The sequence below is a fragment of the Fistularia commersonii genome, chromosome 18, assembly GCF_037954325.1.
Source record: "Fistularia commersonii isolate RoL2024-O1a breed Wild chromosome 18, RoL_Fcom_v1.0, whole genome shotgun sequence".
Classification (NCBI taxonomy): domain Eukaryota; kingdom Metazoa; phylum Chordata; class Actinopteri; order Syngnathiformes; family Fistulariidae; genus Fistularia; species Fistularia commersonii.
The window spans coordinates 8429697-8445364 of NC_141301.1; the positions used below are offsets into that span (position 1 = coordinate 8429697).

General features: G+C 41.7%; 1 protein-coding gene and 1 pseudogene across 1 annotated transcript; both read left to right on the top strand.

Annotated features, from left to right (window-relative positions):
- The first annotated feature begins 119 nt into the window (after window positions 1-119).
- On the top strand, window positions 120-12714 carry LOC147224295 (uncharacterized). Its single transcript, XM_086164171.1, has 7 exons — window positions 120-224; window positions 1909-2038; window positions 7519-7612; window positions 8227-8363; window positions 8440-8582; window positions 12182-12379; window positions 12501-12714. The coding sequence occupies exons 1-7, from the start codon at window positions 214-216 to the stop codon at window positions 12616-12618; spliced, it is 831 nt and encodes a 276-aa protein (XP_086020297.1). The 5' UTR covers window positions 120-213; the 3' UTR covers window positions 12619-12714.
- On the top strand, window positions 9964-10691 carry LOC147224296 (uncharacterized; annotated as a pseudogene).
- Window positions 12715-15668: the final 2954 nt, after the last annotated feature.

The window sequence follows — 15668 nt, forward strand, 5'->3', positions numbered from 1 at the left end:
TTCAGTGACAGTCTCGTAGTTCAGAGGCGTCTCACTTGACTTCAGCAGCAGGCCGCAGCGGCGTCAGTCAACCAGGATAACAACGGGCACTGAACACTCTGAGCACTCTCAGACACAGTCCTCCATGGGTAAGAGCTTCACCGTCACAGAGCCAAACAGAGTCGGTCACAATGCGTTAAACTCCAGGAGAATTTGCAAGCAGAGGATCAGGACATGTCAGAGAGGTGAGCCCAAGCCAACTGTGTGTGTGTGTGTGTGTGTGTGTGTGTGTGGGGGGGGGGGGGGGGGGGGGGGTTAATTAGTTATGCAATGTTTCTGTCAGCTCTCAAATGAAATATCCATCTCAGGAGACACCCAAGGTCGTTTTAACGCAGAAATGTTTTGACCCTGGACCTAACAAGGGGGAAGACTTCAAAAAGAAAAGTGCTTCTTGTTTTAAGGAAGGACTCATTTGAATGACTTGTGCAGAAGTTCACATTGCACCACTCAGCTACGTTCATCCCTGGCTCCGTTCTATATATAAACTTTATCTATTTTGTTATTTTGTCAGTCAGAAACAAATGTGCCATTTGATGAACATACATATTACCATTTTAACCATCAATCTTCTGTAAAGTCCCCAGTACAACACCATATCAAATGTCTGATATGAGATTTATATCATTATTGGCTACCAGCAAAATGTGTACACTTATATACGCTTTGTGCAAAAATGTCTACTATGAATAGAAAGAGACACTTTATCTCAGAAATGCAATTCAGGGAAAATATCCTTTAGTTATATTACACTGTGGAAATTTGTCACATAGCTCAATGGATAGTGGTTCTATTTGCAAGGACATCGACATTTTTGGAAAAGAAAAAGACAACAGATTCTATGTGTGAAATTATAACATTTCAGTGGTAAATATAAATCAGAGTAATATCAACACTGAGAACGAGCAAAACCCAAACATCACTTTTTGATGTCAATATTTTGACATTTAAAATGTTGAAACATTTGGAATTTGGGCAAATTAACACCATGAATTAAAAATAACTATTTACTTCCAGCTATGATCAGCATAACCCTAACCCTAATCATAACATTATAATAACAATCTATTCAATCACTTTCAAAACAGTTTTGGTTTATAGCTGAGTCCCTACCGGGAATGAGCATAAAGCAAGGAGATATGTTATTTTATGTCCAAAATACACATCTCAAAGGTCTTAAAGTAATATAAGGCCGTATCAATAAATACTGATATAGCCTAGCCCAATGATGCCTTTGGATGTAATTGGCATGTAGCACGTGATACCATTTTGGTTGCCAGTGTTGCTTTAAAATTGTTTAACAATTTCCCATGGTTATTTTTTATTAACATATTTCTAAAATAAATGGTAACATAAAGCTGCGTTGGAAAAAAAAAACAATTGTTTTCATTCAGATAAATACAGCATGCAAAGGTCCAATAACTTTAATAACACTGGCAATCCTGGCCCCCATTAATTATTATTCAATGCAAATGAGTTGCTATCAACAGGCATTAAGGAAAATCAAATAGCCACAGGTAGGATAATACAATCCCATGAGTCTTATCCACAACATTAAGCTATCAGATTCAAGTCAACTGAACTCGGAATATCATTATTTATGTGAATCTATATTGCAAAATGTATTACTTACGGAGGAGTGACATCCAGCTAATGATTAGTACCTGCACAGATGTCACCTGCCACAGCAATGGCTTCCAGTCTCCATTGTCAGACCCGAGCAACCTGCAACCGACACCCCTCGGCCGGCGGTCAGGCTTTCAACACCCACCGGAGCTTCCCTTACAGACAAGATAGCTCGTCTTCACACTGGGTCAGGAGAGGTGATCGTGCACCGAGTGACCTTCTCCCTCTTCAATTCCACCCTCCCAGTTCCTCAGGTGTGAACACTGTCAGCGGCAGCTTACCCAAATCCAGCTCATCCCGGTTCTCTGATGGCGGCCCTGCAGGCCCACCCCTCTCCGCGGACCAGAGCTCAGATTCTGGACTCGTGCTTACGCCTGTAAGTGTTACACACACATACATACGCTACTTATGTGACCCGTGGGTCAATGGCCACTTTCATTGGCTCATATCCCACTTGTCATTCTTAGCCATTCACCAGTATTTGATGTATTAATACGGCACCCAACACTCCATCCTGACAACCCCTTCAACCCCTTCAACTCATCGAAATGAGCAGAGCTTGTCCATCAAGGATTTTAAGGACTAATTCAGATATTATATTTATGAGAGATTACAACAGAACAGATACAATTATCTGACGCTGATCGTGTTGATCTTTGACACAGCGCTTAGTCTGTGCTGCCACAGCTGCTGCACTTTGATGTTGGAATAATTTTGGTTTATTTTCTTGTTTAGCTTTGTTTGATTTAGTTTTTTCAGATAGAATTCATCATTCATTCAGCATTTCTTAACTGAATAAAAAATAAAAATAAAAATAAAAATAAAAATGCTCTTGATGTATATTTCCCAAAACTGCAACTTCAAAATACATCTTAAAAACTAATGTTTTTAAATTACTTAAATATTGTATTTATTTTGCTTGTATGTCACAGTTGTCACATTTATGTCACAATTAGTAATATATCGGCTGTTGCTCAGTTGCCAGAGCATTTGTCCCAACATTCGAAAGGTTGGCAGTTTGATTCTGGTCTCCTCCTCTCTGCATGCCAAAGTGTCCAGTTGCTACTGACAGTATGGGTGGTACCTTCCGAGGCAGATCTGCCGCTATCAGTGTGAGTGTGAGAGTGTGTTTATGTGTGAATGAGTGAATGCTATCTAGCATGACGCGCTTTAAAGTCGGAAGGTGTTGAAAGTGCTTTATAAGGTGGCCATTTACCATTTTGAAATGGGTTTAAAGTGCAATACACTGAATTACGCCAGCAAACACAGGGAGAACATGCAAACTACAGACAGAAACCCCCTAGTGGTAATCAAAGCAGGGCCCTTTGTGATGTGAGGCAGAAGCACTAAACACTGCACCACAGTGCCACCCACCGGCTGATATATCATATTAATGACACTTTATGAAATAAACTCTTTCCATCAAACCAGCCTGGCAGTGCACTTACATTTCCCATTTTGCTTGAAAACTCACACTTTCACTTGCTTCATCCCCCTCACTCAAACGTCTTATTGCACTGTATTCTACTCACTGTTCTATTGCAATGTTCACATTCATATCTATCATCATATTTATAGCGATGTCTATATTCTTCTACCAGCAAATATCCCAATGCACTGCCGACAGCAAAGTAGGAATTTCACTGTATGGGGAAACTTGTTTCTACATTGTACATGTGACAATAAATGTTTTGAATCTTGAATCTTGAATCTCAGCTCTCGCCATTGCCAAGCAGTTTTCAAGAGGTCATTCCTGTGTCTATAGTGACAAAGGAAATGTACAAAAAGGAGGACAAGGATGGGTTAAGGGGGTTGAAAACATTAATTAAATCATTAAATCTTCTAGTAAAACACAATTTATTCATTATTTATTTATCTATTTAATTGTATATTTGTTTGTTTGTTTATTCATTTAGCTATTCATTTTCCCATTTTTTGCATATCTTTAACCAGCCTGGGAAATGTTTCAAAACTGTGTATAAAATGAGACCTACCAACATTAAAACCCACGCATGGACGAGAAAACATAGCACGAGCGAGATCTACCGATTGGATTTAGCGGCTTAGCTCGTTTGTAGTGTAAAATAGACTGACGACTGATGTAATAAACAAGATACGTGCACCCAAGCGGCATGAAAATGATAATAGAGATAAAGGATGAAACAAGATGGAAGTGTCAGTGGGAAATAGTGACCAGCAAATGAGAAAGTGTTTCACCTTATTCACTGTCTCCTTATTCAGTGTCTGAATAATGATATTAACGATCATCTTTTTCAGCAGGAGGGGGTTGGCCTTCCCACTCCAACCATATGCAAAGTATAAAAGTTGTTGTTGCCTCAGTGATACAGTTACAATAGATTAAACTTTATTACGTCTCTTTCATTCTCATATCTCTCTCTCTTCACGTCCACCATGACGAGTGTGAATGTGTTGAATTTCAGCTGATATTATTTGTGGCATCAGGATGAATTTTGATTTAATTTGGGGGGAGGATGAAACCCCGGTCATATTACTGTGAAGGTGTCTGTGGAGCTCATGCCGGTAGGACTTCGCCCTACTACCTCCTGCGTGAGTTACCACACTCAAACCTGGTGCTCGTCTACGTTCCTCCTTCTGCAGCCACAACCAGCGCCATTGACGCCATTCGCTTGGCTATCACAGGCCCGCAGACACGCCACACCACCAGTCTCATCCTGATCATCCGGGACTTCAACCAAGTCCCCCTCATTTTTGTTCTCTCCACCTTCACTCAATACGTGGAACGTGCAATGAAAGGGAATAAAACCCTGGACCTCCTGTATGCCAACATGAGGGATGCATACAACTCTACCCCTCTCTCCCCCCTCTGGGCAATTCAGACCATAACCTGGTACTCCTGGACACTGCCTTAACACCACTGGTGAAGCGGCAGGCGGTCAGAACCAGGTCTGTGAACATCTGGTGCAAACCCACAGAGGAGTGCTTCAATGTCAGCGACTAGAGTCTTTTTGAGAGGTCTAGTGATGACATCAAGGGCCTCGCATTACAGGCTACATCAAATTCTGTGACAGTGTAATCCCATCGAAAAGGTCCATTGTTTCAATAACAACAAACCATGGATCAACAAGGACATCAAAGGCCTTCTTAACAAGAAGAAGAGAGCCTCCATGGCAAAGGACCACCTGACCCTCACGGCTGTCTGGAAGGAACTGGGGAGGAAACTGAAGGAGTCAAAACTCAACTATAATGAGAAAGTTGAGTCCAAGATGCAGCAGAGTAAAACAGGGGAAGTTTGCAGGGACGTGAGGAAGATGACTGGCTATGGGAAAACCATGCTTGGAGACACCCCCCTGAATACTAACACAGATACTCCCCGCCTACCTCTCCCCAACCACGGCTTCACCCTCACCTCCAGCCAGGTAAAGAGGGAGTTCTCCAGGTTGAGGCAGAGCAAAGTCAGTGGGCCGGACAACATCTACCCCAGAATCCTCAAGGTGTGTGCTGGGCAACTGGCTGGGTTCTTCCAGCACCTCTTCAACCTCTCTCTGAAGTTGCTGAAGGTGCCTGACCTCTGGAAGATCTCCTGCATTGTCCCAGTACCCAAGAAGAGATGTCCAAGTACTCTCAATGACTACAGGCCAGTGGCACTAACGTCACATGTCATGAAGTCATTTAAGAGGCTTGTACTCCAGCACCTGAAAGACTGGCTATCTGCTTCCCCAGATTCTCTGCAGTTTGCGCTAAGGGAGCACATGAGTGTGGAGGATACAATATCTTCCTCACTCATAGGGCCCTATTCCACCTTGAGGGTGCAGCACTGTGAGTCACCTTCTTTGACTTCTCCAGTGCCTTCAACAGCGTCCAACCCACCCTCCTCAAGGACAAGCTGCCTGTATCCTGTACTAGCTCACAGGACGGCTGCAGTATTTCAGGGTTGATGTGTTTCCAAGGGCGTGGTGTGCAGCACAGGAGTGCCCCAAGGTACGGTCCTGTCTCCATTCCCCTTCATCCTCTTCACCTCCAACTTCCGGTACAACTTAGGTTCCTGCCACCTCCAGAAGTTCTCCGATGACTCTTCCATTATTGGATGCATCAACAATGACAACGAGGAGAAGTACAGAGGTCTGAATGCGAGTTTTGTTGATTGGCGCAACCAGAACCACCTCCTTCTCAACATCTCCAAGACCAAGGAGGTGGTTGTGGACTTCCGGAAGAATCGGAGGAGATAGGTACCAATCACCATCCAGGGTGAAGAGGTGGAGATAGTGGATGCCTACAAGTACCTTGGGGTCTACATTAACAGTAAATTGGACTGGTTACACAACACTGATACACTCTACAGGAAGGGTCAGAGCAGGATTTTCCTCCTGAGTAGACTGAGGTCTTTGGCATCTGTAGCGGGCTCCTCAAGGCCTTCTTCCATGCTATGGTAGCCAGCACACTCTTCTTCAGTATAGTGTGAAGGTGGGGTGGTGCCAGGACTGGAGAGGTAAATATGCTCAACAAGATAGTGAGGAAAGTGGTGGGACTGAACACGGACCATCCTCCCGGACCCGGATCCACAATCGGTGGCAGTGGGGAGGGTGAAGGACAAACCGGGAGCTAGACGAGCTGTGGCTGATGGGCAGCTCCTTCAGCCGACGGTTCATGCCACCCTGGTGCAAAACTGAATGCTTTAGATGCTCTTTTGTGCCCACAGCCATCAGACTGTACAACAGCAGTCTAGACAGCACACAACTCCGACCGGCCTGAGGTGCATCTGTGCTGCTTCCATAATGTCACTGCATTCACTACCTCCCCCATCCACATGTCATGTCCTAACTCTGCTGTCTTTCTTATCCTTGTTAGTCCCAGCCCGCACAGATCCTGCCTATTTTTATTTATTTTATTCTTGTCATTGCTATTGTCACTCTATTTATATTGTCATTTAGTTCTGGTTGTGTATTTTTCACCCTTACTGTCCATCATTATCCCAGTTGTTGTTGTTGTTGCTGCTGCTGTCTATTTATTCCTTGATGTCTTGCTATCTTCTATCTTCTGTCTCTCTATTTATATTCATGTTTAGTTTACTTTTTCATTTTTTTGACATTATAACTGTTACGCTACTGTGACAAAGGCATTTTCCCAATGGGGATCAATAAAGTTTGTCTTATCTTATCTTATCTTAGTCTTAATCTTAATACTATTTTATCTTATCTTATGGGTGACATGATGGCGCAGCGGTGCCTCAAAACAAGAAGGTCCTTGGTCTACATGTTGATCCCAGTCTGCAGAAGTTTACTCTCACAATCCAACAACATGCAGGTCGATTAAAGACTCTAAATTGCCCAGATGTGTAAATGAGAGAGTGAGAGGTTGTATGGTTGATATGGGAACGAGAGGGTGAATAGCAGTATATCTCTATATGAGTGGGTGAATTATTGTCTTTTTCTATATAAAGTGTGAATGATGAAGTAATTGGTTGTATGCCTCTACATGACATTTAAATGTGAGGATGAATGTTTGTATTTCTCTATGACTTGTGAATAATGGAAGGAATGTTTAAATGTCAATAAATTATGTGTGAATGAGAGGGTGAATGTTATATATGTCCATATGATGTGTGAATGATTGAGTGAATGTTGTATGTCTCTATATGGTATACCCTGTTATTGACCACCGACTGGTCCAGGGTGAACCGCACCTCTTGCCCAATGACTGCTGAGATAGGCTCTGGCTCCCCCGGCGACCCTGAGTGCAGGATAAGAGAATGAATGGACACATTTTGAAGATCAAGATATCTGATGGACAATAAATCAATTTCACTAATTCATCAACTACAATTATTGACAGGGGGGTCATCTGGTGAGATCATTGTCACCTTCTTTCTTTCATCAGCTTCCATCCAGACAGTGCCGGTTTTTATCATGGAATCGCCTGGAGCACTGCGACATCACCGGTGACCAGCTGACCTGCCCCCGGGTTAGAGAAGGTCTGGACCAATATGAGTGATTAATATCTGAGCCATGTTTTTATACCACATATTGCCACAGCCATGACACCAATATCACAGTTATTATACCTTTGGATGGGATTTTCAAGAATAGAAGCCCTTTCTGTACTTCCAAGGCACATTTTATGACCTTTACTTCAGTGTTTACAATACCAGATGAACAGAACTACTGTACTAACCACTATAATACTGAATGACAAACAACCCTAGATTAACTATCATTACAGATCAAACTTCCACTCATCATTTAGCTCAGCTCTCTTTTTTTCATTGGTTCCCTTCATGTGTAACCTGGTCACCAGGTTCACCTCTATATGGGATATAGTTTCTTTATAGCACTGTTATTTTGTATGTATAAAAACAGAACAATGGAATGAATTGACAGTCTATATCAGCCTATTGCTCTTGTTTTTTAGAATACACCTTATATCTTGCTAAATGAATAATTTAATTGCTCCTCTGAGAGTATGGGGTCAAAGTTTTTGTTTGGTTAAAACAAACATACATCCAATATCAACCAGAAGCCACCAAAATCTGTGTCCTTTTTTTTTGCTTTTTGTTTACATCCCTCGCTGTTGCGGTGTCACCTCAAGGGCCGTCAGAGGAGGAGCTGTTTCAAAGAGAGGGGGATCAGGTGTTTTTGGAAAATTGGTGGATAGGGAACAGGAGGAGGAAGGGAGAAGGGCAGAGATGGAGGGAGAGGAGGCAAGAGAACTGGAAGAACTGTCTGGTGAGTAACCATTTTTTTTTATTATTTGTCAGGGATGTATGGGCGAGGAGATCACCAACTATTCCACTCTTTTCAGGAGTTGAACCTGTCTTACCAGGACTTGGGGGACCCCTTCCAACAAGAGAACTTCCTCAGGATACTCCGCCAATTAATCTGCGTAGAGCAGCTACAACTGGTTGACAACTCACTGACCGACCTGAGTTCTATACATCTGCCAAGGTGTGAATTGTTTTCATCGTGATCATGATCTTCCCCTTTTCCTGTCACTTCACCTTGAATTCTCGAACATTGTGAAATAATAATAGAAAGGCTACCATGATTATTGCATTGTTTACATGCAACAATGGTTGGATGTCTCTCTATTTCTCGCAGTTAGCTAGGTTGTTTAAAATTTTAAATTTTTTCTATGATTATTTTTAATTCAAGTGAGCAGAAGAGGGCAATGTTGGCAGATTTTTTTTATTGCATGCTTGAATGTGTTTTTCAGTAGCTGCATTTATCATTATGAGCAAATAAAATGTGGTGGAATATTACATGGACATTTTTGATACAAAAGAAAAAGAAAAAATATATATATTTATATTTAGAAGGAAGATGGGGGATTTTAAGTACTTCGGATAAACAGTCCACAGCAGTTAAGAGTGTGGAAGAGACAAAGTCAGACTGAAATGGTTTGGACAAGTACAGAGGAAGGAGGGTGGATATATTGTCAGAGGGATGCTAAGGCTGGATCTGTCAGACAGGGGGCCCAGAGGAAGACGAAAAAGAAAAGAAGAATATAGTTTAAATCTCAACAGCTCAAGACATTCATTTAAATAATATTGTAATACCTTTATTGTATGTATATGATGTTGTTCTTTTTATCTTAGGTTTTGTTTGCATTAATTGGGAACATTTTAGGGGTTTATGAAAGGCAGCCTTAGGGCAGCACGGGCCGGTGTCTCCCTGATCCAGCCTGGATAAATGCAGAGGGTTGCGTCAGGAAGGGCATCCGACGCAAAACTTTGGCCAAAACCAAAAACGCTAATCAAACATAATAACCAGATCTTACCAGATTGGTCGAGGCCTGGGTTAACAACGCCATTGGTACTGATGACGTACAGGAAACCAATGGAAACTGGGCAACTGTGGGTTAAAGAAGGAGAGGAAGAGGGTGTGTTTGGAAGCAGAGAGAGAAGAGGAAAGACAAGAGTGTGGGACTGAGAGTAGGGACTTTGAATATCGGGACATTGACAAGAAAAGGTAGAGAGTGGGTCGATATGATGCAGAGAAGGAAGGTGGATATACTGTGTGTCCAGGAGACCAGGTGGAAAGGTAGGAAGGCTAGAGGTTTAGGACCAGGCTTTAAGTTGTATATCATGGTATTGACAAGAAGAGAAATGGAGTAGAAGTTATCTTGAAGGAAGAGTTTGTTAAGAATGTTCTGAGGGTGAAAAGAATGTCAGATAGACTTATGAGTCTGACATTGGGAATTGGAGGTGTAATGCTCAGTGTTGTTAGTGGCTATGCCCCGCGGTTGGGATGTGAGTTTGAGGAGGAGAAGTAAAAGCACGCAGGTAGCAAAGTAGCTGTAGGTGAGAGTGTAGCCAGACAGCATAGGATGCTGGTTTGTAGGATGTCTCTGGTGCAAGGAACATCAAGAGGACTAAGGGAGAGCAGAGGACAAACTGGTGGAAGACTAAAAGGGAGGTGTGTTGTATGGATTTCAGGGAGGGATTGAGAAAGGCTCTGAGTGGTCAGGGAGAGCTTCCGGATGATTGGAAAACAACAACTAATGCTATCAGCGAGACAGGTAGGAGAGTACTTGATGTGTCATCTGGAAGGAAAGAAGATAAGGAGAGTTGGTGGTGGAATGAGGAAGTGCAGGACTATATACAGAGAAAGTGGTGAACAAAGAAAAAGTGGAACACTGAGAGGAGTGAAGAGAACAGACAAGACTACAGGGAGATACAACATAAGGGAAAGATAGAGGTAGCAAAGGCAAAACAAAGTGCGCACGACGACTTGTATGCTCGGTTGGACATTAGGGAGGGAGAGAATGGTCTATACAGGTTCGCGAAACAGAGAGATAAAGATGGAAAGGATGTAGAGCATGTCCAGGTGATTAAGGATAGAGAAGGAAATGTATTGACAGATACAGAAGAGTGATGGCAAGAAAATCTTGAAGAGCTGTTGAATGTGGAAAATGAAAGAGAGGCAAAGGTAGAGGAGGTGACTATTGTAGACCACAAAAAAGCAGAGATTAGTAAAAGTGAAGAGAGGAAGGCATTGAAGAGGATGAAGAGTTGAAAGGCACTTGGTCCTGATGATATACCTGTGGAGGTGTGAAAGTGTATAGGAGAGGCAACGGTCGAGTTTCTGACTACATTATTCAACAGGATCTTAGAGAGTGAGAAGATGGCTGAAGAATGGAGACAGAGCATGCCCATTTTTAAGAATAAGGGATGTGCAGAATTCCTGCACCAACTATAGAGGGATAAAGTAGATAGGCCATACATGAAATAATGGGAAAGAGTAATGGAAACTAGACTGAGAACAGAAGTCAGCATTTGTAAACAGAAGTATGGCCTCATGCTTAGAAAAAGTACTACAAATGCAATATTTGCTTTGAGAATGCTAATTGAGAAGGCCAGGGGGAGCTGCATTTTTTGTAGACCTAGAAAAATCAAACGACAGGGTGCCAAGAGAGGAACTCTGGTATTGTATGAGGAAATCTGGAGTGGCAGATAAGAACCTGTATGTTAGACTGGGGCAGGACATGTATGCTAGCTGTGAGACAGAAGTTCAAGGTGGAAGTGGGACTCCATCAGGGATCAGCTCTGAGCCCCTTCTAGTTTGCAGTGGTGATGGACAAGCTGACAGATGAGGTTAGACAGGAACCAACATGGACCATGATGATTGCAGATGACATTGTGATCTGTTGTGCGAGCAGAGAACAGGTTGAGGAAAATCTAGAGAGGTGGAGGTATGAAAGAAGGGGAATGAAAGTTAGTCGCAGCAAGACAGAGTATATGTGTGTGAATGAGAGGAACTCGGGTGGAACGATGAGGCTACAGGGACTGGAGATCAAGAAGTTGGAGGATTTCAGGTACTTGGGGTCAACAGTCCAGAGCAATGGAGAGTGTGGAAAAGAGGCAAAGAGACGGGTTCAAGTGGTTGGAATGGGTGGAGTAAATTCTCAGTGCTAATATGCAATAAAAGACTATCAGCCAGAATGAAAGGAAATGTGAACAAGACAGTGGTGAGACCAGTGATGTTGTATGGCCTAGAAACAGTTCCAATGACAAAAAGACAGGCGGTAGAGCTAGAGGTCGCAGAGATGAAGATGCTAAGGTTCTCTTTGGGCGTGACCAGGATGGATAGGATCAGGAATGAGTCTATCAGAGGAACAGCATATGTTAGATGTTTTGGAGAGAAGGTCAGAGAAGCCAGACTGAGATGGTTCGGTCATGTACAGAGAAGGGATAGTGAATATATTGGTAGAGGGATGCTGGAATTAGGGCTGCCAGCCAGAAGGTCTCAAGGAAGACCAAAGACAAGATTTATGGATGTAGCGAGAGAGGATATGAAGGTTGTTGGAGTGAGAGAGGAGGATACAGAGAATAGTTAGACAGAGAAGGTTGATTTGCTATGGCGACCCCTGAAGGGAAAAGCCGAAAGAATAAGAAGAAGAATATTTTAGGGTTTTATGAAATCTTTACCCAGGGAACTTTTGAACCGATTTCCATTTAGAGTGCGATTTTGCCCTCTGTGATGATGACCCAAGGAGGAAACTGATTAAGTATATGGCTCGTGTGTGTATTCTTTGCCTTCGACAGGTGCAGAATTTTGAATCTGCACCATAACCAGCTAGCATGTTTTCGTCAACTGCCAAAGCTCCCAGTGGTGGAGCACCTTTGTCTATCCGAGAATGCCATCGGCTCCCTGCGAGGTCTGGGAGCTTTTGGAAATGGTCCACTGCGTTCCTTGAATCTGAGCCGCAACCCGGTGACCTTCACTCAGGACTACCGTGCACGGTAAGGAGATGAGAGTTGTAAAGGAAATTATATTGGGCAGAAGATCAAAGTACAACAGATTGGAAATCAAAATAAATAAAATAATAGATAAAATCTGGTTTTCCTCAATTTGTGTCTGCAGTGTTTTCTCCCATTTGCCAAAGCTGGAGATCCTGGACGGCATTCCTAAGCTTCCCGAGGATTCCTCACCCACCAGACTACATTTCCCAGACATCAGCAGGCGTTGCAACATCTTGTAAAGAGGTTCCTAGGATACATTTGCTCCCACTCCAATCTCCATAACCCTGTATGCCGTATTTACCAAAGCAAGAGTGTAGTCTCAGATATGTTCAAAAGAGGGTAGAAAGATGGTTAGCTACTGCCAAAAATAGTCCCCTCAGAGGAGGTGCATACTTCAGTCAAAAAGCTTAATAATTTTTTTCGTCAATTGATCATAACTGTAATGCTCCCTAAATTTAAAAGCAATGACACATTACGTCCCTCGCATTTAGGGCTCATAGGCCTTAATAAAAGCAAACAAGAAAAAGATGATACTATGGAAAAGTGAAACTAATTTTGAAAATGGACAAAAATATTCCCATCACTTGGCTGGCATAAAGAACTTGGTTTATGTATTTATTTATTTATTTATTTTATTAGAGTCAAATTACAGATGTCCCTTTTGGATTAAAGCATATTCTGGACTAAAACACAAACAAGCAAAAATAGTGTCATATGTTATATAAAAGGCCTTGCTGTGTAGATAGCCACCTTTTATTTTGTCTTCGATAATCACTACAGGACTCATCTCTGTATGTATGTATGTATACACACAGTGATTACAACTCAACTATCTACAGTACTTAGCATTTTTATGTTTAGTATTAAACTATTCACAGTGAGCCACGTGTGTCTGTTTTATATGCGATTTTAAAGCATGCATCTTATCTTTTATTTATAACAGAAATAGTTGGGAAGATGAACGGGGTTTCTCCCTTCAAGGCTTATCAAACATTTAACACTGAGACCCCTGAGATTTTCACACAGCGAGAACGTTGCATTCATTTCGGTTGAGCACTTCAGAAAATAAAAAGGATCCCACTGAATGCTAGGATATAATGACTTCTGCAAGGGTCAAAAATAAATCCAAGGTCTCCTCCAGTGGGCTGAGGTTGATTTATTCATACCTTGCAGCAGCAGTCTATTACGCTTTGATAGCGGTGTCATTTTCAACCTGCACCTGAAATATAAACACACTTTGTTATCTGATATTGCAGAACAAAAGGTATGAATACTGCAGTGAGCCAACACAAACATGAACTGGAACAAGACCATTGCGTACAAAGACACACACACACACACACACACACACACACACACACTAACACCACAATTTATGCTCTCACTAACAAGCGCACAGCCGGGGCACAAACGAGTAGTTACATGGCTCATTAGGATTCTTTTACGTGTGGATGATTGTTTTGCGCAATTGCATTTGTTGAAATTCTTCTGCTGATGAAAGAGAGATTGTTGAAAGAGAGAGCACCAGATCCTGGTAAAAAAAAAATCCAGATCAAAAGGCAGAGCTCAAAAAGTCAGGCTGTTTATTGCTGTTTTTCGGACACCAATTTCTTTCAATAGCAGAGTTTGAGTGTCGATTTTCTAAAAAAAAAAAAAAAAAAGTTTCATTGCCTTCAATTTTTTTTTTTAATCTTAGAAATATTTGGCAGGTGTGTGGGCATGCATCTCAAGATAGACTCTGGCTTAAACAAGCCGCATGTCAGAATTATTCATGCGGGGGTAAATAGCCCATGCAGCAAGACTGTGCCAGAGGTGTGCAACAGTAATCCATTTGTTTTTCTTTTTACAAATTTACAGCATATAGCCATCAGGGCAAAGCATTTCCCCATTTCTTTGGGTGAGACAGGATATTTGCAATACATCCAGCTGCTTTAAACAAAGTAATGAGACGTCTGTCACTCTCTCTCAAGTGGGGAGACAATTGCGGCACAGCAGTGGGATGATGAGGATGATTATGATGGGAATAAATAAATAAGAAGAGTAACAGATTAAAGAGAAATACAGAGAGGACTTCAAATAGACATGGGACAAATACTCACATTCATAAACTCCCTGGCCTCTGGGCTGTAAATCTAGAGTGAAAAAGTAAGATTTTTTGCTCCTGCATGACAAGCATGTCAATTTCAATACTTGACTGGAGAATAGTGGAGGAGTTTTTAAAAATTGAGCTGCCCCGCTACAAGACAAGAATCTTTTCATTTGATGAAGAATGTGAAATTGGTGTGTGTTACTTCAGGACATTTTTTCCCTTCATTCGTGATCGCCATTCAGCGGTATTATTGGCTGCTTGGTCAGGGTCTAGTCCTTCCTGTCAACCCAGGCTCAACACTTTACAGGGGAAAAACTGCGAAGTGTGTTGCTGAAGCTGCAAACTCTGGGGGTCCCCTCAGAACTCCAACTGATGAAAAAATGCTATTTTTCATAGACGATGTTTCAGCTTTTGCTATAAATCATGAAGTTAAGTCTTGTGTTTTGACAGCTTATTTAAACAAACAACAGATCAAGATATTTAGTAGTAAATCCCCCAAATCCTTTTATCAGTAAAAGATAAAAGACAAATGCAGAGAAAAGTTGAAAAAACTTGAATGTATTCTTCAACACTGAGGTGCAATCAATTGTTTTGTTTTTTTTCTGACTCCAACATATAGCACTGTTGAGTTAGAGTAAACACTGGCTTTTGCAAACAGACTAATCCATCCATCCTAATGTGAAATTGAAAATGTAATTAATTATTTTTTTCCAAGATGTCAAAATTTTAGAAAAAGTAGGTAATAGTACAGCCTATATCAAGATTTGTACCTGAGTTGTTAAGAAAATGCACAGAATAACAACTTTCTGTTGTTTCCACAATATTTGCATTTTTGCAATTTTTGTCGTTTTCTAAGTTGTTCCCGGGAAGCAAATGGGCGAAAAATTGTAAAAACCTACTGAGAAGACACTTAAAAGTAATTCTTCGAAAAGTGCTTGAACAGGAGAGCTGGACAGAACCGAGATCAGGACCTGAAATCCTTCAAAACCTATTTCCCAAACAAGATCCACACATTATGAGTGCATCATCGAAATCAGAATGCATCCAATACAACAGGTAAAAAACAAATAAAGAAGGGAGATTTCAGCACACTATACAGCAGGCTGAGCTTTTGAAAGAAATCTAAATAATGGTTTGTGAATTCCATTCACGTCAGCAGCTGACTTTAGTAGCCATATATTCAGAACAATGTGAAAATAA

What these genes read in the sequence shown, in the direction of transcription:
- LOC147224295 (XM_086164171.1), top strand. An exon ending in AGTTCTATACATCTGCCAAG is followed by an intron (nt 8,583 to 12,181) that starts GTGTGAATTGTT and finishes TGCCTTCGACAG; the next exon opens with GTGCAGAATTTTGAATCTGC. An exon ending in ACTCAGGACTACCGTGCACG is followed by an intron (nt 12,380 to 12,500) that starts GTAAGGAGATGA and finishes TTGTGTCTGCAG; the next exon opens with TGTTTTCTCCCATTTGCCAA.